The sequence below is a fragment of the Chionomys nivalis genome, chromosome 5 (genome assembly GCF_950005125.1).
Source record: "Chionomys nivalis chromosome 5, mChiNiv1.1, whole genome shotgun sequence".
In the NCBI taxonomy this organism is placed as follows: Eukaryota; Metazoa; Chordata; class Mammalia; order Rodentia; family Cricetidae; genus Chionomys; species Chionomys nivalis.
In genome coordinates, this window is record NC_080090.1 from 87778306 (window position 1) to 87804131 (window position 25826).

The 25826-nt window shown below is 52.4% G+C and overlaps 1 protein-coding gene across 1 annotated transcript; it reads left to right on the forward strand.

The window, feature by feature from the left end:
* The first annotated feature begins 382 nt into the window (after positions 1-382).
* On the forward strand, positions 383-25566 carry Ikbke (inhibitor of nuclear factor kappa B kinase subunit epsilon). Its single transcript, XM_057769804.1, has 22 exons — positions 383-586; positions 1094-1180; positions 2930-3040; positions 3651-3791; positions 4134-4263; positions 5823-6004; positions 6125-6285; positions 7619-7729; positions 7904-8083; positions 9225-9421; positions 10107-10171; positions 10248-10339; positions 10450-10536; positions 14221-14296; positions 14418-14530; positions 16609-16685; positions 19781-19820; positions 20626-20727; positions 22216-22312; positions 22991-23091; positions 23249-23320; positions 24854-25566. The coding sequence occupies exons 3-22, from the start codon at positions 2954-2956 to the stop codon at positions 24885-24887; spliced, it is 2145 nt and encodes a 714-aa protein (XP_057625787.1). The 5' UTR covers positions 383-586; positions 1094-1180; positions 2930-2953; the 3' UTR covers positions 24888-25566.
* Positions 25567-25826: the final 260 nt, after the last annotated feature.

Here is a 25826-nt window from a genome sequence, read left to right on the forward strand (position 1 = left end):
AGACAAGCCCTGTCCAGCTTCTGGGAGAGGCCAAGCATAGATCCTGGGCCTTTCTAGGCAATTTTCAACTTGGTTAACTTGTTTAACCTCTTTAGTTGATTTTAAGTAGAGCCCTGAATTTCCCTGCCAAAGATACCAGCACAGCACTCAGTGATCTGTCACAGAAGCTCCAGCCTCGGTTGCTGACTTTTTTGTGGCTCAGACAAGGGTCCTACGGCTTGCACTCGACAACTTGCAGCATCCTCTTTCCCTTTCCTAATGTAGGGTGGAGGTCTGTGTGTCAGCGGCTGAGCTGCCTGTCTCTTTAAGAGAGAGAGAGGAAGGGAGGGAAAGAGGTGGGGAGAGGGAGAGAACTGAATCAGGAAGTAGGGTAGAACTTAGAGCCTGGGCTCTGCTCTTCTGGGTACCCACTGCTGTCAGAGAGGCAGGAAAGAACCTCAGGTCCAGGGCCATCACCACTAGCTTTGCCTGTGTGTGGATCTTGGGGGCCCATGGCTACCAGGATTGACTTCAAGGCCTGAAATCCCTGGGGATGCCACCCAGTCCCACAAGTCTACAATCCCCTGCAGTTGAGCTGGGAGATGGGGTGAGTGTGTAGCGGCTGTGGAGGAGGGTGGCCTGGGGGAGCCAGGTGGGGCAGCTTCAAGGAAACACTCAACTGAATGCCCCCTCCCATCTTTCTTGAGGCTGCTGGGGACCTGGTGGTATACTGTACTCCTTCTGTTGAGAAAGATAACGATTCTCAGAAAGGATTGTTTGGAGGCCTGGCAGGGGCAGGGAGGATTATGGCCCTGAGGAGACTGGTCAAGGAGTTTCCAATCTTGGCCTCTACTTCCCAACATGTTGATGCAAAGCTGGGGTTCAGCTCTGGGTACCCCTACTGACCTCTGCTTGGGATCTTTTCCCTGAGGCCCAGAATAGCCAGGAGAGGTTCCCAGAACATGTGGAAAGAGGCTGCAAAACCCCCAGTCTTGTAGGGAAGGTGACAACAGGAAAGGGTTAAAAAGCTGAGACCGGTGGCCTTTGATGGGGCTGAGAATCAAACAGCACCGAGGGGGCCTCTCATCCACCCACCCTTCTCTTTCCGGTGTAGCTCAGCTCCTGAACTTGCCTCAGACAGAAAGCATAACACACACTTGCCAGGGAGAGCCTGCCTGATTCTGGGCTACTCGGAGTGCAGGTAAGTACAGCTACCACAGAAGAACCCCCAAGGAGGATGGGGGTCCATGAGCCGGCTGGTGTTGGCTCACTGGAGGCTGCTGCACATTCCGTGTGGAGTAGGGGCTGGTGGGACACGAGAGTGCATGGTGATCCAGATGTGCCCTAGTCAGAGTTTCCAGGCACAGACCCCAGGACCTTGCAGCCCTGGGGGATTCTGTTCCGTGCATCTCACTGCCCGTCTCCCTGATCTCAGCTGTGCTTTGCCCTAACGCCTGAACTTGGCTGAGGACCAAGGTAGAGTTATGAAAGTGATACAGTCTGGTGCCCCTACTTCCCAAGCCTAGGACCTTGACGTCCATTCCCGTATACCCCGCCTGAGCTTCACATTGGTCTGACTCTTCAGCCATGTGGAGAACCATGGCTACTCCTTCACATTGCCTTGGAAGGGCTCACCAGCATCCTTTTGCATAATGCAAATGTGAGTGTGTTGCCTGAAACTGGGGCGTGACTACTGCTCTCTTCAAGTGGCTTCTGGCTCAAAAGTTGACGTTCTCCAGGCTTTGCATCTTTAAATGAGACGACCAGCGGAGACCTAGCTTGCTCAGTCTGTAGAAAGCTTGCCTAGCACGCAAAGTCATGGGTTTGATCCCCAGCAACTAGTTAACAGGGAATGGTGGTGCACAACTAGAATCCGAGCGTTTGGGAGGGAGATGCAGAAGTTCAAGACCATCCTCAATACCACCGAAGGTACTGGGCTGGCTACTCTGTCTTTAAAAAAAAAAAAAGAATAGGCTCAAAATCAAGCCATCTTTGGTTTGAGACTCAGTGAGCTGCTGGAGCAGGAAGAGGCCCTGCCTAAAGCAACTTTATTTCAAAACATTGAAGGAGTGGTGGCCCCTCCCGCCCCCAGGCATCCCCAAAGGCTGACTCTGGCCCTATCTTGCAGATAGGCCGTGAGTGTGACTTCTGAGGCTACACCTTCTAGAGCTGGTTGCTTTAGAGGAACCAGCTTTGAGGGGAACAGGATGGGAACAAAGATGGGGAGCAGAGTTGAACAGTCTGAGATCTTCCCCAGAGCTCTTTGCCCTTGTGTGCGATGGTCTTAGATCCTCCCCCCTCTCCTCCCCTCCGTCACCTACCCCTCCCTTTTGTTCCTCCCATCCTTTCTCCCTAGCTGTCTTCCCTGCAGCCCTGTCCCTTCTGGAAAAGCACTGGGCCAGCCCTGACTGCCTGGTGAGCAGCTGTTAGCTCCCAACAGTAGGAAGTTTGGGGCCAGGCAAGCAGAGAAGGGAGGGTGAGGGGGGTGCTCCAGACTCATGTTGCAATCCTGGAGATTTGTGACTGACTCTGCCTGACCCTGGCTGACCCAGGGCCCTTCTTCCCGCACTGTGTCTGCTTCCTGGGACAATCCCAGGCCTGGATGCCGAAACTCTGAGTCCCCAGTGCCCGAAAGAGGTGATAGAGAAAGTCCCCCTAGACTGGCTTACCTCTGAAAGGTGTTGGAAGGGACCTGGGGCACAGGACAGAGAGAAGTGCCCATGGAGAAAACAAATGCAGCTTGGGGCCCTCCTGATGCTGTTTTGTTTCTTTGGGGGGAAGTTACTTAATCTTCCTGTACCACCATTTCCCCGGCTCCCTTGCCTGTGCCATGGCCACATAGAGCCCTTTGTGGGATGGTCTTGGGAGCTGATGGCTGGCTACCAGTATCTATTTCAGGTCAGGCCTGGGACTTTGGGACCCCCAATGGTTGTTTGTTTTGTTTTCCCAGGTTGAAGGTAGCCAAACCTGGGAGATGCAGAGTACAGCTAATTACCTATGGCACACAGATGACCTGCTAGGGCAGGGGGCCACTGCCAGTGTGTACAAGGCCCGGAACAAGGTAATAGCAACTCTGGCCCCAGACCCTTACATGCCCTAAAACTAGCCCTCTATTGGGCATTCGGCTTCTGTGTAGCTGGGAAACGGTCCCATGCCTCTGTTCTGTCTACCCTGATGAGAAAAGACTCATAGGTTTGAGCTGAGGTGTGAGATGCTGGAAAAGTCCCTCGGAATGCTGCCTCTGTCAGAGACATGTTGAGACTAGAGGGCAAGGCAAAAGAGGAGGTGACAGCAAGTGGGGTCTAGGAATGGCAGGACTGGGAGGTTGGGCCTGTCTGGGTTTGTCCTACAGTGGCTGCAGAGCTGTGTCAGAATACACCCCGTGCTCAGGAGCTGCAGGCCGGGGAGACTGCCCAGGCAGTTCTTATCTATGGCAAAATGAGCAATAGCACAAGTCATCCCTTGTGGGGTACCAGGTGTGTCACCTCCAAGTGCCACTCCAGCCCCCTGTGTAGGGGAAGGGGCTGCGATGTAAGCCCATCCAGTCCCCCGCCTCTCTCCTCTGGGGCTGGGTTGGGAAAGAGGCTAAAGAGAGGGAAAGGAGGCAGCTCCCTGACGGGTAGGACCAGTATGGTCCCCTTGTTGATTCCCAACCCTATGCCACACGCCAGAAATCTGGGGAGGTGGTTGCTGTAAAGGTCTTCAACTCAGCCAGCTACCGGCGGCCCCCTGAGGTGCAAGTGAGGGAGTTTGAGGTGCTGCGGAAGCTCGACCACCAGAATGTTGTCAAGCTCTTCGCTGTGGAGGAAACGGTGGGTCCTCTGCTTGGTTAGAGAAGGATGCACTTGATCGTGGCCTTTGCAGGCCAGGGATAGGCAAGTCAAGGCTCAGCAGCAGTCCAGAGCGGGCGGATGGGGGGATGGGTGGGCGGGGTAAGGAACCTGAGGTGTGGGACCACAAAGGGAAATCATTAGAAAAGGAAAGGGGGACTCAGTGCCCGATTAGAGAGGGTTTCTTGGGTTTCTGTGCCTGGGATGGAAGGCCAGGCAAGAGGCTGCGCCAGGGAATGAGGGCTGTGGGCTCTAGGTAAGGAACCTCCTGACAGGCAGATGTCAGAAGTACCTCCTTCAAGCCCCCTTCTGCCGCACGCACAGGGAGGCAGCCAGCAGAAGGTGATCGTGATGGAGTACTGCCCCAGCGGGAGCCTACTGAGTGTCCTGGAAGACCCTGAAAACACATTTGGGCTTCCCGAGGAGGAGTTCCTGGTGGTCCTGCGCTGTGTGGGTGAGCCCGGCCCCATCCCCAGGTCCTCTGCACCGGCAATGTCCAGAATGAGTGTGATATTCTGAAACAGGTGTCCCAGTGGCAGAGGGGTGGGCCACGAGGACCCACGTGATTGATTCAGCTCAAAGCCGTAGAAAGAACGTTCTAAAATGATTGTTTTTCTGGTGTTGAAGGTAGCATCATTCACAGCAGGCAGCAGGTAAGACAGCCAAAAAGGATTGAATGCCTGTGGGGTAGCGGTACAGCGGAGGGAATTCTAACACACAGGCAATGTGGACGAAACTGGAGGACACTGTGCTGAGGGATCTAGCCATACAGAGGCAAAAACCACACTTCAACTAGGGTGCAGCTCCTGGGGGAATTGAGTTGCTGGAGGCAGAGGCAGAAGCTGTGTGGGGCTGGGAGTGTGGAGTGGGGAGTGCTGTTTGATGGGGTGGTGTAGGGACATAGCCCCACCCATTGGGGGCGTGTTCGCCTCGGGCTAATGTTTACGGATAAATCTGCCGGATAAATCTGCCGGGCGTGAGCCCAGCAGCCCCTTTCTTTTGCTCCGCTTTTCCAGTGCTCCGCGGGAACCTGTGGTCCTGTAAGTCTATTTCCTTATTAAAGCTGTATATATCTATATAATCTGTCTACATTCATTTGCGCCACCACAGGGTGGAACTTTATTCTGTAGGAGGAGAAAGTTAATGTGCTTAAAGCCATGTGCTTAAAAATGGTTAAATTGAAGGACCACCCTGGGGAGACTGAGGCAGGCTGATGAGGAATTCCAGGGCAGCCTGGGCTACATAGTGAAACATATCCAAAACCAAAATTTTAAATGATAACTGTTGTTAGGTATGTTTTACCACAAGTCAATAATAAGATAGAGAAGATGTACCCCGGGCCCCCCCACAAAATCTAAATAAGTCAATATTATGATGTCCTTGGGATCCCTTCCTTTTATTTATTAAAAAACTAGATGACAATGTGTATGAGTGTTTTGCCTACATGAATGCATGTGCACTGTGTGTGACCTGGTACCCTCAGCGGTCAGAAGAGGGTATCAGACACCCTGGACCTGGAGTTACAGATGGTTGTGAACCACCATGTGGGTGCTGGGAACTGAACTTGGGTCCTCACAAAGAGTGGCAAATGCTCTTGACTGAACCTTCTCTCCAGCCCCCTTAAAATTTATTATATTATTTTTACTTTACTTGTGTGGGTGTTGTGCCTGTACATGTCTATGTACCGCATGCATGACTGGTGCCTGCAGAGGCCAGAAGAAGGTACTGGATCTCCTGGAACTGGAGTTCTAGTTGTGATCTGACCTGTGGGTGCTGGGAATTGAACCAGGGTCATCTGAAAGAACAGCCCGTGCTCTTAACCATTGGTCCCTCTCCCCAGCTTGAAAAGCCCCTTCTTAGCCCTCTGGGCTTCTCTGTTCTCCAGTTAGTCCCCTGTGGCAGCGCGCTGTTTATTTGTCCAAGGACAGACTCTTCCTCAGGACAAACCTCAGACATTAGACCCACTGGTCCCTAGCTGAGCCAAGCTAGGAACCGTGCTCTGTCTGTCCCCAGTGGCTGGCATGAACCACTTGCGAGAGAACGGCATTGTCCACCGTGACATCAAACCTGGGAACATCATGCGTCTAGTGGGGGATGAGGGGCAGAGCATCTACAAGCTGTCCGACTTCGGGGCTGCTCGGAAGCTGGACGATGAGGAGAGCTTTGTTTCTGTCTACGGTACAGAGGAATACCTGGTAAGTGACACGTTGGAGACTCTGCCCCAAGCTGACAGCCCCTTGCTTTGTGCCTACCTAAGCGTCCCCTAGAACCCACACACTGCCCCTCCATGGCTACCCTCTACCTTTCTCCCATAGCACCCTGACATGTATGAGCGGGCCGTGCTTCGTAAACCCCAGCAAAAGGCGTTCGGGGTGACTGTGGATCTCTGGAGTATTGGGGTGACCCTGTACCATGCAGCCACCGGTAGTCTGCCCTTCCTCCCCTTTGGTGGGCCCCGGCGCAACAAGGAGATCATGTACGGTGGGCAATGGGGCAGGGAATGAAGGGGACAGCCCCCCCCCCCCCCGAACTTCTTCCTGGCAGACACCTGGCCCTTCCCCCGCCGGGTCCTGCTGTGTCTCCTACCCAGGTCCCTACCTGGACTCTTTCAGAGCCACTGCTAATCAAACCAGAGGCACAGCCTTACACCCCTGGCTTGGTAGAGAGCACTCATATCTCTTTGTGTTAGTTCAGTGGTCCCTCTAGCCCTGCCCCCCACCCCCCGTTCCTATCCCACCACATCTCCACTAAGGCTCAAGGAGGCTTGCAAGGTTGCCTTGGCTGCAGGGGTGAAGATGGAGCTGGTACCCAGGCACACTTCCTAGTGTCTCACTAACTGATAGGAGGAGTTAAAAACAGGGGCTGCCAGGACATACTGCCCAGAACCAAAGAGCAAACCACAGAAATGAGGGCCCTGCGATATGAGGATCTGCTGAGCAGTTACTGATGCTGTGTAGGAGAAAAGGACCAAGTCTTGGGACAAGTTCCCAAGGGTCTAGCTGGAGGGCAGGTGGGAAAACACCTACTGGACCTAGCGCCAAGAACTCATTATAAATAAACATTGGGGAAGAAAAACCTAAGTCTACATTAGCTGTAGGTAGTGGGCAGTTAAGATGAGAGGGCTTTGGGGTTGCAGGGCGATCCAGAAGGAGTGCTTGTGACAGCGCTGGTGGCAGTTAGTGGCCTGCCGAGGTACAGAGAGGCAGAGCATGGTGGCTTTGGAAGTCAGAAGTGCAGTGGTCTAAGTCAGCGTATGTTCAGGGATGTGAAATCATTCTGATGGTTCCCTCAGAACTGACCAATTGTTAGCGTCTCTTCCCTCCTCCATCCTGTAATAAACAGATAATCATCTCAGAGTGTTTCTCTTAGCAGTGTGTCATCAGGAAGGTTGGTGCATGCACCCTTGGTCCTGAGGCGAGCTGCGTGGAACCGATGTTGGGCTTGCGGACCAGGGGGAAAGTTGGAATGGAGTGGGCTATCAGGGAAGGCTAGATTGGGGGAGCAGTTAGAAAAGTGAGGAGAGAATGTTTGGCACGGAACTCAGCATGGCACAGATGTGGAGGTGGCTGGATTTGGAACAGCCGTAGTGACAGCAAGAAGGGCTCTGCCTAGAGCCAGGAGCTTGGCTGGGCACGGGTGATCTCACAGGTAGACCCAGTGTCATTTTCCAGCTCCCTCACAGTGGCTGGGTGACATGAACAGCTCTCTGGTTGGAGTTTATTATTTCTTAAAGTTGCCGGTAGGAGAGAAAGTAGGATGGATGGGAGGTGGAGGGGGGCGTCTAGTGGCCTCATTCTGCCCCACTACAGGTACAGGATCACGACAGAAAAGCCAGTCGGGGCCATTTCAGGAACTCAGAGGCAGGAAAACGGGCCCCTGGAGTGGGGCTATAGCCTCCCCATCACCTGCAGACTGTCCGTGTAAGTGAAAGGGGCCGGCTCTCTAAGAGAGGGGTCACTTCTCTCTGCTGAGTCAGGTCTTCCGGGATGTAGCAGCAGAGCCCTGGGCTCTCCACTTCTCCTCTATAGCCTGGGAAGTCCATTTGGATGCTTGGGCCCCAGCCCTGGCAGCCTTCATGTCTTGTGTGTGTGTAGGGGGCTGCAGAGTCAGCTGGTGCCCATCCTGGCCAACATCCTGGAGGCAGAGCAGGCCAAATGCTGGGGCTTTGACCAGTTCTTTGCGGAGACCAGTGACATCCTGCAGCGAATCATCATCCACGTCTTCTCCCTGCCCCAGGCAGTCTTGCATCATGTCTACATCCATGCCCACAACACGTGAGTGGGAACAGCAGAGACCCCCCCACCCCGCATCTAAGCTGTCGTATAGGTACAATAAATAATAATAATAAGAGGCCCCCCGACCCCACATCTAAGCCATGGTGTAGGTGCAAGGGTACGTCCCCCAAAACACATTTGGAAAAAGTACTATTTCCACCAGGTTCAAGTCAAGTGACTTCCTGGTTTGTGTTCCAGATTCCACAGTCTTGACGGTGCTAGCCTGGGCTATGAGTCTCGGAGGTGGGGTGCTCTGTTTCCCCATAGAACTTCTGCACTCACTAAGTTCTTGGTCTTTGCTGTTGGGGATAGTATCTTGATGTGTAGCCTAGCTGACCTCAAACTTCATCCTCCTGCCTCAGCCTTCCAAGAACTAGGATTGTAGGCATGGTCCCCAAGACACAGATCACTGGATGGGATCAGGACAATTTTAATGAGGGTACAGACGGATTGAACACAAAGGGGCTAGGCGCTGGAACTCTTGGGTCTTGGCGCTGGAACTCTTGGGTCTTGGCGCTGGAACTCTTGGGTCTTCTTCTCATTTTGCATGAACTCTACCCTTTGCTGCTCCATCTTTGATGAAAAACTACCCCCCCTCTGGCCCCTGGCCCCAAAAAGCTGAGCCCTCCCTGGTGCCGACAGCTCCCTCCCCCCAAAAGCCGAGCCCTCCCCCTGGTGCCCACACCTCCCTCCCCCCAAATGCTGAGCCCTCCCCCTGGTGTCCACACCTCCCTTCCCCCAAATGCTGAGCCCTCCCCCTGGTGCCCACACCTCCCTTCCCCCCCAAATGCTGAGCCCTCCCCTGGTGCCCACATCTCCCTCCCCCTCCAAATGCTGAGCCCTCCCCCTGGTGCCCACACCTCCCTTCCCACCCAAATGCTGAGCCCTCCCCTGGTGCCCACATCTCCCTCCCCACCAAATGCTGAGCCCTCCCCCTGGTGCCCACACCTCCCTCCCCCCAAAAGTTGAGCCCTCCCCTTGGTGCCCACACCTCCCTCCCCCCAAATTCTGAGGCCTCCCCCTGGTGCCCACACCTCCCTCCCCCCAAATGCTGAGCCCTCCCCCTGGTGCCCACACCTCCCTCCCCCCAAATGCTGAGCCCTCCCCTGGTGCCCACACCTCCCTCCTCTCATGTGTCTAGGATTGCCATCTTTTTGGAGGCTGTTTATGAGCAGACCAACGTGCCTCCCAAGCACCAGGAGTACCTCTTTGAGGGTCACCCTTGTATCCTTGATCCAAGCCTCTCAGCCCAGCACATCGCCCCCACAGCTGCCAGCAGCCCCCTGATTCTCTTCAGCTTGGCCAACGAGGCACCCAAGGGGCTGGCCTTCAGGGACCGTGAGTAGGGCCATTCGGGCTGAATCTTTTATGCTTGAGACACTCTCTTGCAGAACATTTGGGTTTACAGCCCAGGGCATGACTTGTTTTCCTTGTAAATGTTTCTTTGGCCCACACAGTAGAAGTCAATTTGGGGTTTAATTCTATGCTCACCTCTGAGTTGCCGTGTGAGTTGAGCTGGTGACTAGACTTTCCTGGCTTCCCCAGATCCTCCGACAGAGATGGGGTATTTGGAACCCTTATGCCCTCCAGTCTCTATGAATGGTGGGGATGCTTTGGGTAGTTTTAGCTACTGGAAAGATGTACAGGTGAGCCAAGGCCCGGAGCTTTATTCTTTTCTTAATTTCTAGAAACCTTGTTTCTCATTTGGATTATTCTTAGTCCTCTGAAGTGAGCAAGGAGGCTTTAATCTTGCAAGAGACCTGGGTCTATTGGCTGGAGAGGCAGGGATTGAAGCTTTAGGGTGTAGTTCCCAAATCTAACCACAAGGTGGCAATAAATAACTGAGTCTGCGAAGATCCGCTGGGTTGAAGTTTGCCAGAGGAAAAGCCACCGGGAGAGTTGGGAAGGTTTAGCCGGGAGATCAGCAGTGAGGGGTGATTGTGAACTGGGAACAAGGAAAGACGGCCTCAGAGTTGACCCAGTTCATAAAAACAAGCCTCTCAGACAGGATCTTTGTCTGCAGCTGCTCTGGACATCCCAAAGTTCGTCCCCAAGGTCGACCTACAGGCAGATTACAACACAGCGAAGGTGAGGGGCGGCCCTCAGGAGACAGAAGGGGGTCTGGCACAGGGGAAGGCCTGCCCTGCCCATCTGTATGTTTCAGGGGGTGCTGGGTGCTGGTTACCAGGCCCTGTGGCTGGCGCGGGTACTGCTGGATGGGCAGGCGTGGATGCTTCGAGGGTCCCACTGGGTCCTGTGAGTACTGTGGTAAACCCATTCAGACCTCCTCTGTCCCTCTCTAAGGCCATGCCTACATGCACAGTGCCCTGGTCAAGGTGACTCTGACTAGGGCTGCCCTCACACAGGGAGGTGCTTCAGAACACGTGCCGGCAGACACTGGAGGTCACGCGGACAGCCCTTCTCTTCCTCAGCAGCAGCCTGGGCATTGAAAGGTGGGTGTTCTGCTGCGGCCAGCTGTGGCCCCTCAGCTCTCCTTCCGGCTCCTCATTCCTGCAGTGTATCGCCTTGAGTTCCCACCCCCTGCAACATTAGCATCCTCACTCCATCCTTCATGCCCTATCTTCCCAAATGGTACCCATCTTAGTCCTGCCTCCTGCAGGGAGAAATTCATGTGGGCACTGCCTCTCTGGGCTCCAGGGCAGTCCCTTACCTCAGAAAGGGCAGCCTCCAACTCCCAAAAGGCTAGTACCCTCTTGTGCCCCAGGAAAAGCAGCTCCCTACCCCAGGTAGGGCCTTAATCTCCCAGGACTTGGAACGATTTGACACACTCATTCTGCGTCAAGCCCCAGGGAGAATCCAGAGGAAGGGCCGTTTCCAGGTACTGTCCCTGCACCCGACCAGGGATGGTAATCCAGACTCTCGACCTCCACAGCTTTGCTCCTATGTCCTTTGGGTCTTCCACTTGCCCTTGCTTTCTGAGGTGTAAAGAAAGAGCCTGGGGAGGGGGAAGCTAAGATGGTAAAGGGTGGGGAGGAAGAGCGAGGGAAGATGGGCTGACCAGAGTACTGCTGTAAAGGGAACACAGCCTGAATCCTGAAAGGCAGGGGACGGAGGTACTGAGAGATGTAAGTCCTACTGCCCAGGGAAGCTTTCCCACCAAGGCAGGAAAACATTCCTGAAGCACGTGCGCGCGCGCACACACACACACACACACACACACACACACACACACACGCCCCAATTGCCCCATAACCGGAGCCTTTCCCTCGGAAGTGCAGGGAGTTCCCCAGGGTGGGCTGGATCTCTGTTTGAGCCCAGGCCTGGCAGGGAGGAGGATAAAGGGAAGAAGGGTGTTTCCAGATGACAGGACCAGAGCCCACTGTGGCTGAGTCCCTTTGGATGGTGACAGAGGGTGGAGCCATCAGGAACATTCCTGCTGGACATCTGGCTAGTCCCCTGCGGGCACAGAGATGGGACTTAGGGGTAGGATGTGGCATCTTCCCCACAGAGGGGGGCCTGTGTGGCCTGGTGCACTCAGTCCTTCCTTGGCACATGAGCCTGAGGAAGGGCCCTCTGGGGATAGGGAGCCAGGGCACCAAGATTTGGAGTCCACAAAGTCCAAGTTGGTGGGGGATAGAAGGGATGCCGTGAGGCAAATATCCTGGAGTGGAGTCAGGGAGAGAGGTGGGCGGGGAAGGCTTGGAATCCTGGAGGATCCATTTAGAGAGAGGTTAGTACCAAAACAAAACAAAAACAAAAACAAAAAACCAAAACCAAACAAACAAAAAAACCCGACCATGGTGATCATTTGTAGGTTCTCAATCTGGAGGGAGAAGTGTGGAGGAAGGTATGGAGTGTCTGTCTGCTGCCCCTTACCCTGCACTGACAGGTTGTAGGAGGCCGGTGTTGACTAGCTGGGTTTTCCACTCTGGCTCCAAGGCTCTGAGGTCAGGAGCATCAGGTGTTTGGGGTAGGATGGGGAGCAAAGGGGCCCACATAGAGCTAGAGTCCAGATGGGATCTCCTTCCTGGCTTGCAGGGGGTCACAGGTCATCAGTGCCTTTCCCTTCCTGGGCCTCTGCCAGTATGTGAAGCCTCCCAGTACAGGGCTTTGCAATCTATTCTTTCCGGGACACCCTCAGACCGGCAGATTCCTTTAAGGGCTGGTAGCAGCCTCCACCCCAGCTGCCCGTTCTCTCTTCTGTGTGCTTCCTGTCCTTTGTCCTGAAGGTCTCTGGCTGGAGGGATATCTGGATATAGGGACATCAGCAATCCTGAGGTTGTCTTTTGGCAGAGGAGAATGACTTATGTTTCACTCTGTTCTAACATTTGTCTTATTGGTTGTTTGTTTTTGATTTTTGTTTCTGTTTTCTTTTTTTTTTTTTTTTTGGTTTTTCGAGACAGGGTTTCTCTGTGGTTTTGGAGCCTGTCCTGGAACTAGCTCTTGTAGACCAGGCTGGTCTCGAACTCACAGAGATCCGCCTGCCTCTGCCTCCCAAGTGCTGGGATTAAAGGCGTGCGCCACCACCGCCCGGCCTCAACTTTATATTCTTTTTCTCGCTTAAAAGAAAACAGAAGCCGGGCGGTGGTGGCGCACGCCTTTAATCCCAGCACTTGGGAGGCAGAGGCAGGCGGATCTCTGTGAGTTCGAGACCAGCCTGGTCTACAGAGCTAGTTCCAGGACAGGCTCCAAAACCACAGAGAAACCCTGTCTCGAAAAAAACCAAAAAAAAAAAAAAAAAGAATATAAAGTTGAATGGGTAGGGATATAAGAGGTGGAGAGGGGAAAATATGATCAAAATATATTGTCTGAAAAAAATAAAATAGAAAAGAGAAAACGTCTTTTTTAAAAAAGAATATATACCGGTAGGAGAAAGCCAGGAAGTGCAGAAGCCCCTCCCCCACCCAGACCTTCACCAGCCTGCATCTGTCTGGGGGAGAATGCAGGATCCATCCACTGGAGGCCCCTTCCATCACTGCATTCCCACCTGCTGTACCCATCATGGCTGGGACTTTTCTGTCATCATTGCCCTACAGTTTCCTTTTACAGCTTGTTCTGTCCAAACTGGAAACTAGTCCAGAACCACACTTTGTGTCTGGTAGTTTTGATCCTTGACTTTATTTTAAGTTCTTTCCCTCTGGCTCCCCAACCCTCAGACTCACAGAACACTCTCTTGTTGACATTTGGCTTCTCTTCCACCCAGCACCTTTGGTAAGTTAGGGGTTCCATGGACAGCTGGAGTCAGGTTAAACCTCTTGTGTTAGAACACCATGGACCATGTGGGGTACTAACTTTGGGTGCACCATGTGTGCCAGGTGATCCCTTACTGTGTAGTGTACTGACCCTTACTGTGTAGCGTACTGATCCTTACTGTGTAGTGTACTAATCCCTTACTGTGTGGTGTACTGACCCTTACTGTGTGGTGTACTGACCCTTACTGTGTGGTGTACTGACCCTTACTGTGTAGTGTACTCATCCTTACTGTGTGGTGTACTGACCCTTACTGTGTAGTGTACTGACCCTTACTATGTAGTATACTCATCCTTACTGTGTGGTGTACTGACCCTTACTGTGTGGTGTACTGACCCTTACTGTGTGGTGTACTGATCCCTTACTGTGTGGTGTACTTTTCCTGCAAGGGAGCCAAGGCAGTGTTACTGTGTCATCTTGCAAATCCTGTGTTCACCTTTCATTTCAATCATTCTTGGTCGAATTCAGTGTCAATCATATCACTGGGGCGATGGGAGGCTCATGGTCCAAGTCCTGGACTACTATGGGCCGGTACACTCCCAATGATGTGCTATTGGTTGTCAAGAAGTACCGTTTCTACTGGGAAGAACTTTATGCTATTTAATTATAGCACTTTCTAACAAGGAGTTTTACTAATAGCTACCTTGCATTGCAGGCTTGTATGTTTTCATGAATTCAGTCTACTTCAACTTTTATTCTTTGCTCAATAATATTACAACTTCCGTGTGAAGGGCCTGTGTCATGTTGGTTCTTCTGTCTCAGACTCCCTCCAAAAGCCAACAATACTGTCACAAAGAAACTGTGCCAGTGTATGGGTTCAGAGCTGTCTGTCTCTTCATCTGCTTCCTGAGCCCCTTATAGCCTTCTCCTTCCTCCACCATAGCCTTCTCCTTCCTCCCCACCACAGCCTTCTCCTTCCCTTCCAGGCTCAGCAATGGAGCTGGGATGTCAGAGTTCCAGGAACTAAAGGAGGCCACAGAGCTGTGGTCCAGGCTACAGACTGTGAGTGAGCCCCAGGGGCAGAGCTTTATAGGAATAAGGGTTGGGCAAAAGGACCCCTGCAGATTGCCCAGCGCAGTCCTGAGTTCAGGACCCCATAGAAGTCTCTCTTTTGGCCCCACAGTGCTCAGAGGTCCTCTTGAGATGTTCCCACAATGTCACAGAAACCCAAGTGAGCCTGAGCAGCCTGGGAAAAGAGATTTTGAAGAACCGGAATCAGATCCACGATGACAGAAGGTCTGTGGGGTTTCCTTCATCTGTGTGAGGGGCTGGGGTTGCACGTGGACCCAAAGGCTCAGGAGCTTTCTTGGAGTCAGCCTGATTGCTCTCTTCTGGGGCGAGGTACTGAGATGTGGGAGGGGAGTCCAAAGAAGAGCCAGGCCCTCTGGGAGACTAGCCTCAGGAGTGAGACCTGGGTCCTGCCCTCATTGGGGGCTTGAATAACAAGGAGGGGTCACAGCAGCTGCAGGAGCTCCCAACTCCCTCTCCTCTCTGGTGCATCCACTCTCACTTAGAGCATGTCCGAGTTTGCCAAACACCAGTGCTGCAGATGCCTGTCACAGATGGGAGGCTCACTCTGTGAGGTTCCTTTCCTAAGTCACCATCAGTAAATGACAGGTGGGCTTCGGGTCGGATCCACCTACCTCCAACGCTTACGGCAGACAGGCATCTACAGCATTGTTTTAAATCTTATTTTATTTTGCCTGGGCTGTAGCATGGTGGTAGAGTACTTGCCTAGCATGTGCTAGGCTCCAGGTTCAAGTCCCAGTACCACATAGTAAGTAGACAGATGATAGATGATAGATAGATAGATAGATAGATAGATAGATAGATGATAGATAGATAGATAGATAGATAGATAGATAGATAGATAGATAGATATGGATGTATGAATGAATGAATAAATAAATAATACAGGTTTAACAATGGGGAGGGGGGAAAACCAGGCAGTGCCTTTAATCCCAGCACTTGGGAGGCAAAGACAGGCAGATCTCTGTGAGTTGGAGGCCAGCCTGGTCTACAGAGTGAGTTCCAGGACTCCAGAGAAACCCTTTCTCAACAAACAGACAAATTTATTTTATTTTATTATTTTGTGTGTATGGGTATTTTGCATGCATTTTTTTTGAGCATCATATACATGTAGTGCCACCCGAGGCCAGAAGAGGGCATCAGATCACCAGAATTGGAGCTATAGATGGTTTGAACCACTGTTTGGGTGCTGGGAGTCAAACCCAGGTCCTCTGCAAGAGTGACAAGCGCTCTAAACCATGGGTCTGTCTCTCCTGCTCCCGATTTACAGCTTTTAAAGAATCCTGTCACTGTTCTCACAAACCTAAAAATGTGTGCCCGCCTCTGCTGAGTGCAGAGCCACAGTCCCCTTGCTCCACTATGACCACGGCAGCTGAGGTCTCTACAGACCTAGTGTCCCATGTCCTCAGTTCTAAATACAAACAGCTTTGACAATGGCAGGGGTTTCTTAGCCGTCCCCTCATAGAACCTAGGGTAAAATGAATAAAACCTGTGAACTCTGTCTCATTTATGGTAATTTTTTAAAATTTTTATTTATTTATTTTTTTCTGAGACAAAATCTCACTGTGTAACTGTGGCCTGGAACTCACGATGGAGACTCATAGACATCCACCTGCCTCTGCTTCATGAGTACTTGAGATTAACAGTGTAGGCCGCCGTGCTCAGCTCTCACGGTAGATGTTATGAGCTCATTGGATTAGGTGCCCAGCCCACATGCTGCTAGTGTGTTCCACAAACCCTCTGTGTGTGATGAGGTGCCTTTCTGCGACCACAAGGCAGTTCTGAGTTCACAAATGAGAAACCATGGCTCTAGACACATCCCAGCCAATCTCATCCCCTCAGGCTGTCTGAGCCCTGGCAATGAGCTCACTTGAGGTGGTGGTCACCTAGGAACCTCTGGAAGGAAGCGGAGCCAAATAGGGCTGAGGGTGAGGAAGAACACCCCAGTTCCCTAAAGGAAACTGTTATATCCAGTGTGAAAAGCAAGGGGAAGAACCAAACCCCAGGCTGACAAAGTCCTTGAGAGGCCTCCTCCTACCCCATCTCCCTCCCTCCGACGGAACCGTGGGAGAGAGAGAGAAAGAGAGAGAGAGGGGGAGAGAGAGAGAGGGAGGGAGGGAAGGAGGTCTAGAATACAGAAGGAGGGCTTGATCTAAATTATGTAAATAAGCTGAGGCCAAGTTTCTCCACTCCCAGATCACACCCACCCTGCTCTGTGGCAGAGAGACAGCTCCCTCCTGTTCCCACCCCCGTGATATTCAAGTCTTCCCACTTTCTGCCCACAGCATCCAGAAGATTCAGTGTTGTTTGGACAAGATGTGCTTTATCTACAAACAGTTCAAGAAATCTAGGATGAGGCCAGGTGAGCTTTGGGGAGAGCCAACTACCAGGAGCCCTCTCTCCTTTCTCCCTCCTTACTCCCTCCCATTCACCCAGCACGGTTGGAGGTTCGCTGAGTGTCACACTGCGGGGAGCCAGGGGGATAGCTATCTCAGGCAGGAGACATTATATCCCCATTATGAGAGGGGCTGCTTTGGCGTCGTGTATGCAGGGTACAGTAAGCAGGAGCTTGGGTAATGTGGAAGGGGGTCTGGAAGGAAACGCCTTACCTTGGCAGGGCACTTTAAGAAGTGTTTTCCTATCTACTGTGTCTTTCTCTTGCTTTAGTTTTAGTGTGTGTGTGTGTGTGTGTGTGTGTGTGTGTTTGCAAGCTCATCTTATGCACGCATGTGTCTTGTGTATGCACGAATATGTATGTGTTTACCTACCGTGGAGGCCAGAGATTGATGCTAGGCTTCTTCTTCAGTTGCTCTACACTTTATGTTTTGAGGCAGAGTCTCTTACTTGAAGCCAGAGCTCACCAGTTTGACTAACCAGTTTGCTCTGGGGGTCATCCGTCTCTCCCTACCTAGCACTGCAGTCACAGGTAGCCACCACGCCTGCCCAGCACTTCCGTGGGTGCTGAGGATTTGAACTCCTGTTTCCACACTGTGAGGTAGCATTTGCTCACTGTACCATCTCCCAGCCCCGCCCCTGTGTCCTTGGACCAAAAGACCAGCTTGTCTGCTAATGGGGCATCCAAAGAATTCCCATTAGAGTTCCTAGACTGGGAGATTTCTTACACTGGCTTTATAAATGCCCACAGAGACCTTCTGGGCAGGGGCAATGCTTCACATGCGTAGGAATGGAAGCCTGCTTGTCTCAGCTGGGTGAGGGTGGAGTGGACAGGGTGAGGCTTGAACCTGGGGAGGGTGGGGATGGAATTGGGGATCCTGGGAATAAAAAGCCCCAGTTAGCTAGAGAGCTAAGATGCCAGAACTCACCCTGTGTCCCCACCCCATGCTCTAAACGTTTCCGTGTCTACCTCGTTGCCTGATGCTTTTGGAACCCCTGGGTAATTCATAAATCACTGTTAGGGAAACATGCCGTCTAGCCATATGTGCCAATAAAGTTTTCTCACAAGCAAATTAAAAAGAAAAAAACACAGGTAAAGTTAATTTAATATATTTTATTCAATTCAATATATCCTAGTCATTTCAGCATAAACTCAATATGAACCAAACCACTAGAGAGATATTCTGTTCTCCTTTCCATGCTACATTTTCAAAATCCTGTGTGTATTTTATATTTTCTATCTCTGTCTAGAAGATAAGTGTTCAGTAAACGTGATGAATCTTAACAAAATTATAAAGCCATACTTAGCAGGAAAAAAAAAGCATTTCATCCTGCTTCAGTTTTAAATCTTACATTAATTAAGCACATTCAATTAAAAATCCAGAGCCAGGAGGTGGTGGTGCTCGCCTTTAATCCCAGCATTCGGGAGGCAGAGAGGAATGGATCTCTGTGAGTTTGAGGCCAGTCTGGTTTACGGAGAGAGTTCCAGAACTGGCTCCAAAGCTACAGAGAAACCCTGTCTCGAAAAACAAAAACAAACAAACAAACAAACAAAAAATCCAGGTCTTCAGTCACCATGGCCACATGTCAGGTGCTCTGGAGCCACCTGTGTCCGATGGTCACCAGTGAGGACTTGGGGATCTATGGAACATGGCCTTTCTCCTTTGGGGCCTCCACCTTCCTTTGGAGTCTGGACTCAGATGGGATGGGGAGGGCAAGCCTGCCTGTCCCTGGGGGCTCAGTCAAGGTCTTGTGCCCAGCTGGCCACTTCTGTCGTTTCAGGAGAGCCAGGAAGGTTGGTCTATCTCCGTATCTGGAACTCCATCACCCTGCCACCAAAGCTTTGATGCTAGGTACCAGCCTAAGGGCTCCATCTGTCTCTGAGTTATTTGGTGCTCTTGAAAACACTATGTATTGCCTAGTGTGGTGGTGCACACCTTTGACCTCAGAACTCGAAAGGATGAGTAGATCTCTGAGTTCCAGACCAGCCTGGTGTATGTCGTGAGTTCGAGGCCAGCCAGGGGTGTGTAGAGAGACCCTGTCTCAAAAACAAGCAAGCAAACAAACAATAATCCTCTGTGCATCTCAGCTTTCCTTGTTTGGGAAACTGAGGCACAGAAGGCTAACTAGCTGGATTGTTCTAGGTCCAGCTTCCATTAACACCCCACTGTAGAGCCTCGGGAATTTCCATACCCATTGCTCTTCCAGAGTTCTTTAAAACCAGGAACAGCTGCCGGCACCTGGAGTGCCGCACGCTGCCGTTCTGGAAGGTTGCCAGACTCTCACTCTTCAGGGCACTCTCCTGTGATCTGCACACTATGGACACACAACTAGCCTCCAAAGCCAAGTCCCCTGTACACAGCTGCCCACTAGAAGGAGGAAAGGCTGGGATGCGCTCAAGTCTCCCGGCCTTTGGGTGTGCAGACCCAGGAAAGGGATCCCCCTACAGGGGTGATGGGATGGGAACGTAGAAGGGCAAACCAGCATCTTGGGGTTACCACCGCTCTGGAGATCCCCCCCTCAAAGACCAGCAGGGGGCAGTCTTGCCTCACTGCATGAGTTTTCCTGTCTTTGGGTGGTAGCCTGGGTCTAGGCAAGGACGCTTCTACCCAAAGTTGTTCCTTCTGAAAAGAGTTGCTGGGCAGAACCAGCGAATTAGAAGGTGGTGGCCCACCTGTGAGTAACTCCAGGGACGGAGTCCAGCCGGAGAGGGTAATGGCTGCAGGGCCATGGCTGCATCCCTGAGGACCGTTTTACCCAGCATCCACCTGCAGCGTTTCCCAACTCCCCGTGTGCACACACACACACACACACACCTAGCACGTTTGCCTCCCTCTGGAGCCCCAGAGCATTTCTCCCCAGCTCCTTTGTCCCTAAATCATAGACATTTGGTCACCATAATAGCGTTGTCATAGTTACTAGATGTTCTATTTCCTCATCCCCTCCTGGCTCCCCTAGGCTTGAGATCCCATAAAAGAGCCCCCACCCTAGGCTATCCTCATCTTTTTAACTGGCTTTGCTGATGAGTTGAGTGGTGACATCATCCCTGTCTGTTTCCTTCAGGACTCGGCTACAACGAGGAGCAGATCCACAAGTTGGATAAGTGAGTGGCCTGCTCCCTGGCAGGCAGGTGGGCAGGAGGGCGGAGGTCATGGGGTAGGGTGAGTCTTCTTCCTAGGTGGGATATACTGAAGTGCTTTGACCCTTGGCCGTGGTGGGGCAAAGGGGATAACAATCCAAGTCAAGTTATATAGGGTCAGGGGTGGGACACTGAGCAGCTGAGCCAGGGGCTTCTCACAGTCAGACTTGATGTAAAGGCTTTCCTCCCGTCACAAACAAGTTTGTGGGATTTTCTCTGGAACTATTCTCACTGGCCGACCTCTTCCCCCTCCCTGCTCTTGACCTTGGCCTGGGCCTGCCTGGCTTCTCATCAGTACTGTTTCCTGGACACCCACACCGTCCACCAGACCTCCCTGCTCTGAGGGCTATTTGGAGAATTTCCCCCAGAGTTACACCCTTTCTAACTCCTGTGCACATTGCACACATGCTTACATTAGCACGTGCACACACACACACACACTCATGCATGCACACACACACACACACACATGCACACTCAGTCATAAGCTTTCTATGGCTGGACATCTTTCCTTCTCCGAGGGATCAAGTTGAGAGTGTATGCATTCATTCGCCACCGTATCAGCCTCCCTTGCCTTCTTATTGGAGCATGTAGCTTTCCTGGCCTCTGGGCTTTGCAGTCTGAGTGTATTGCTATCCTTTCTTCCCGAGAGGTGCCTCTGCTGAGGGCTGAGGGCTGGCATTTGGGATGGGCAGTGGTGGAAAGGCTCCCTCTGAGTGTAGGTGGCTCCAGCTGCTCACCTTAGCTCATGGGGTCTCTGTCCTTCCAGGGTGAATTTTAGCCACTTAGCCAAGAGGCTGCTGCAGGTGTTCCAGGAGGAATGTGTGCAGAGGTATCGGGTGTCGCTGGTCACACACGCCAAGCGGATAAGGTAAACAGCCTGGCCTTTCCTCTGAGTTCATGGAGTCTGGGTTGGCCCTGCCCTTTCAGACTTCAGAGGATCCTGGGCTCTGTGGGACCTGAGTAGGAACAGAGTTCGTGGGTGTTGAAGGAGCTCACTTGTTGGTTCCCGGGCTGCTCAGCAGCTCAACCCAGAAATAACCACTCAGAAACTGTGTTAATTAAATCACTGCCTGACCCATTAGCTCTAGCTTCTTATTGGCTAACTCTTACATCTTAATTTAACCCATCTCCATTAATCTGTGTATCGCCACATGGCAGTGACTTACCAGCAAAGTTCTGGCATCTGTCTCCGGCGGGTCTACATGGCTTCTCTCTGCCTCTGCCTCCATTCTCCCAGAATTCAGTTTAGTTTTCCCCACCTACCTAAGTTCTGCCCTATCAACAGCCCAAGGCAGTTTCTTTATCCACCAATGGTAATTGCAGCATACAGAGGGGAATCCCACATCAGGTGAGAAGTGAAAAGAGGAGCGGGCCAGGCAATCTGCCAGGTGATTTCTACAAATGTGTCTATGGCTCCACAGTGTTCACACAGCAAATGATACCACATCCTTCCAAATGAGGGGACTGGGGATCCAAGAACCGGTATCTTCCTAATATCACACAACACAGACTGGGGACTAGAACGCGGGAGAGATGCCCCTAAACTCTGGGTTGTACCTGTCATCATCTCTAGTGTGATGGGCTCTCCTCTCTAGGGAGGAGGAGAAACAGGTAGACTTCAAATGGTCAAGGAAGCGGGGTTAGACTTTACCCACTAACATACCCTCCCTCACACTATTCTGTATCTGGAACCCCTTTCTCAAGCCCCCATGGTCCCGTTGCACTTTCCTGGGGCCCTGAGAAGAAAGGACAGTTTTCTGTATGCTGTGTGGCCAGTGGCCTTGTCATGGGGCTGAGTTCCTCTTACCCTCACGTTAGAATACCACGCCTGGCAGCCCCCAACACACTGATATGATGGGCGGACCTTAGATGTTAGTTTAACATCCTGATATTCCTAAAGTGTATTCAGAACTGAGAGCCAACTGTTGATTTAATGGACTTGGGACTTGAGTTCCTCTGTGCAGTGGAGAAATGTCCCTCCATATCCTCTGACTAGAGACCAGGAATCCCAAGTTTTGGCCCTTCCTTTGTTATGGAAACGGAAGCATGACCATTCCTCACGTAAGCCTGCTAGCCTGTGTCTCATGTTTACCTGGCTCTCTGCTTGCCAAACCCACTTGAGAGACCCAGCTACATCAGCATACTACGTGGGTGTTGTTACTGATCCCTGCCCCGGCTCTCCTGGGATTCTCTCAGTTCCCAGGAGCAACTGTGTGCAGCATGGCAGGTGAGAAATGAGTGACATTCCCATAGAGGGAGTACAAGGCTTAGGACCCCATGCTGAGCTGACACCAGCTGAGAGAGTCCCAGCAGTGGAGAGCCAGGTCCTGCTCTAACCCCCTCTACTTCTCTTAAGGCAGGTGCAGAAGGCCCAGAACCACCTTCACCTCCTTGGCCGCTCTGTGGCTGCCTGTAACACAGAAGCCCGGGAAGCCCAAGAGAGCCTGAGCAAGGTGTGTGTGCTTTGGGAGTACTAGGGGCTGCTGAGGGGAGGGGCATTTGCATCACCTCCTGCCAGGGGACAGAGCAGCCTTGACCAACTCAGGGATGCCCCTGAGGGTTGGAGGTCTCTGACCTCAATGCGCCCTGAGATGGGAACATTCCTAGTGATTTCAGATTGACCATCACTGCGAGCAAGGGCTCTGGCTGCTAGGACAGCTTCTTCCGGGTTGGTGAAGCCTGGAGGTCCTGAGGGGTTGTACAAGCTCTCTTTGGTGAGTCACTTTCTGCCAAGGCAGCTGGCTGGCTGGCCACAGAGAATACAGAACAGGCCCTTCTAGGAGACAATCACACGTGGCCCCCAGCATGTGATGTGGGCAACCTCAGAGACCGGCCAGGATTGGCTTCTATCCCAAACTGTGGCTCAGATTGTGTCATGAGGGGTTTAGGTTAGAGCCAAAGGGGAACTTGGCAGACTGAATCATTCGGTCCAGTACAGATGAGGGAAAGCAATTCCACCAGTGGGGACACTCCCCAGATGGGAAGGAGCGACATGTTGAAAACACTGGAGAATTCAGGGGCTCTCGGGAGACCATGTGGGGGGCAGATGTGTTACCTTTCCTCGGCACATCCCTGCCCAGTCATACGTGGGCTGACAGGACCTCCCTGACGAATGCATGGCTTCCCTTCAGATCTTTGATCGACTCCTTCTGGACAGAGCATCAGGAGCTCAGACCTCACCACACCCCACGGCTCCTCATCCCAGCCCTGATCCAAAGGACCTGGTTTTCCAGTAAGTGCTGGGGAGCTGGGGGGAAGAGGTGCCGAGATTAACACCACCCTGCTTCATCTCATGCCCCAGGCCAGACAAAGAGGCTGTTCCATGGCCTCTGCGAGCTCTGGGCCCAAGTGACCAAGCTTCAGCCACCCCTTTCTTCTTCCTTGGACAGCATGCAGGAGCTTTGTAATGATATGAAGCTGTTGGCCTTTGATCTCCAGGACAACAACCGTCTCATCGAACGGTGAGCATCTCCCACATCTGGGGAAGTTTGTATCTTCCCTGCTGCCAGGGCACTGGGGGGGCAGAGTCCCTGTGTACCCCATGCAGGATCCAAGGCACTTGCTAATTCTCTGAACAACCACATGGGTAAAAGGCCTCATCCACAAGTAGAGTGCCACCTTGAGGAGGTATAGGCTTTGAAGTACGTCAGTTCGTCAGAGTGAGGCTTGGAGCCAAGTGGACTTGTGTCTGGGGCAAGTTCTACACTGAATGTGGGCAATATTTACATCTTCTTTACATGCCTAAGGAGCCTTCCAGGGGTCCTTGGAGTGGATGCCACTGTGTATCTCATGCTGAAACCACAGCACAGACAGACTGGCATTTTTGCCCAAAGTCTATGTCTCCTGCCCGATGAGCTCCATCTTTCCCAGCTGCTCTCACCGTGCCCAGGCTGCTTGGAGACACTGGCACATCTCTAGAGAGCACCCCCTCCTGGATGGGTGGGGACCAGCAGCAATGCTCAGACTTTGGGAGTCCATACACCAGTAAAAGTCACAAAAGCAAATGTGGGGGTGGACATACAGAGCAGGATTGCCAACTGCTCGAATAACTCAGGAGCACATTTACCGAGCAGAAGGTCTGCTCTGGAGCAGTCCCATTTTAGAAAGCATCGTGTTTGTTTGTTTGTTTGAAACAGGGCCTCTCTATGTAGTCCTCACTGTCCCGGAACTTGCTTACCATGTAGGCCCCTCAAACTCACAGAGATCTACCTGCCTCTGCCGTCTGAGTGTTACACCTGGCTTGTCATGGGCTTTTGAAACCTCAAAGCCCACCCCCAGTAGCACACCTCCTCCAACAAAGCCATACTTGCTAATCCTCAAATAGTTCCACCCCCTGGGGACCAAGCATTCAAACCTACGTGCCTCGAGGGGCCATTCTCATTCAGACCACCACATTGCAGCTACTAGAATTGGGGTCAGGAGGTAGGGCAACTGGGAGCAGAGCCTGTGGCTGGTCCTCGGAGGTTTGGAGGGTTCCTGGGTGGGGGAGGCATCCGCTCACAGTTCTGTTCCAGCTGGAGGAAACTGCGTCCCCCCCCACAACTTCCATCCTCTTGAGCAGGAAGTTCTAATCTTTAGTGCCGGCATAAATCTTTCTTGGAGTGATTTATAGTCTATTTATAGATATCTCCGAACTGTGTTTTGGTGACTCTGCACTTCCTCATTTAGACCTGCAGCCAAAGAGCCCAGTGAGCAATCTGAACCCCTTGCTGGCCTCTGTGTCTTCCCATCGGAGCAAGGGTGCTTCTAATAGTGTAGGGACCTGGGGATTGCCCACGAGACCCTGAGCGAGGCCTGGACTAGGGGCCTTTTAAGCTTTTTCCAGGTGATTCCAACATGCACAGATAAAAATCAGAAGGCAGTATCTGGGGACAAGGACACTGCCGGGGAAGAACTGAGGACCTGATGGCTCCTGATCATTGATGGCCCTGCTATCATCCACCTGCGGGCTTCTTCAGCAGGTGGGCCAAGCTGACCTGTGCCTTTCCTTACAGGTTACATAGAGTTCCATCCGCACCAGATGTCTGAGCTCCCTGGGGTGCACAAGACACTCGGAAGCATTAGCGTCATTCATACTGTACCTCTGCACCGTGAGACCAAATTCGGGACAAGTTCCTGTCTCACCTCACCAGCCTACCTCCCTCTTGGCCACTGGCCAACGAACTAGCATTACTTTGATAGCCTGTCCTCGCGGACAGCTGGGACAAGGCCTCCTAGCCATCCTGGACAGTACCCACCAGAGAGCATGCAGCCACTGTTGATTCATCCTGGCACCAAGACTCTTCCTCCTCACCCGGACCTGGAGGACTGAACTTAGGAGGGCCTTGGGAAGAGAAGGCTGAGTGTTCTCACCACTTTGCACTTCCCAGGGACCAGCGGGCTCTCTCGGGGCTTCTCCAGGGTGCTGGAGCAGAGAACTTCGCCTTGCACACAGCCTGCCATTTCCTGAGTGCCCCCATCCCTGGCCGCAGGCAACTTACAAACTGCCCCTTTGTACTTTGTCTGGATGAACCTGCATTTCAGAAGGAGGGTGGTTGAAGCCAGCTGCTGGTACTTTGAGGAGCTTCCTTTTGCCTTCCCTCCCTGAGGCACCCTGTGGTTCTAAGAAACAGCTGGTCAGTATCAACCTGTAGCCACGCCATCTGGACAGATGTGGGAACCCAGAGTCCAGAGGAGACAGCAGGCCTACACCTGCGGAAACGGAATAAATGCACCACCTTCTCTGTTTCCCCTGCAGCTATCATACCCGACCCAGAAGGGGTGGGAAACCCTGAGGTCTGGGTGGGGACCTCTCCACAGAAGCATTGGGAAATGGAACAGAGAGCTCATTTCCCGGTCCTGCCTTTCCTTCGGTGGGTTCTGGCTTTAGGGACAAACTCAGGAAAAATGGCCTCTCCCTAAGAGATCTCCATTTCCTGCCCTGTCATTTAGGGGAAAGTTTGGCTTTCCTTCTACTCCCATCTAAGG

Bases quoted from the DNA above. Each gene is read 5' to 3' on its own strand.
- Ikbke (XM_057769804.1), top strand. From the start codon at position 2,954: ATGCAGAGTACAGCTAATTACCTATGGCACACAGATGACCTGCTAGGG. The intron at 20,728-22,215 runs GTAAACAGCCTG...ACTTCTCTTAAG, and splicing joins ACACACGCCAAGCGGATAAG to GCAGGTGCAGAAGGCCCAGA. The intron at 22,313-22,990 runs GTGTGTGTGCTT...GCTTCCCTTCAG, and splicing joins CCCAAGAGAGCCTGAGCAAG to ATCTTTGATCGACTCCTTCT.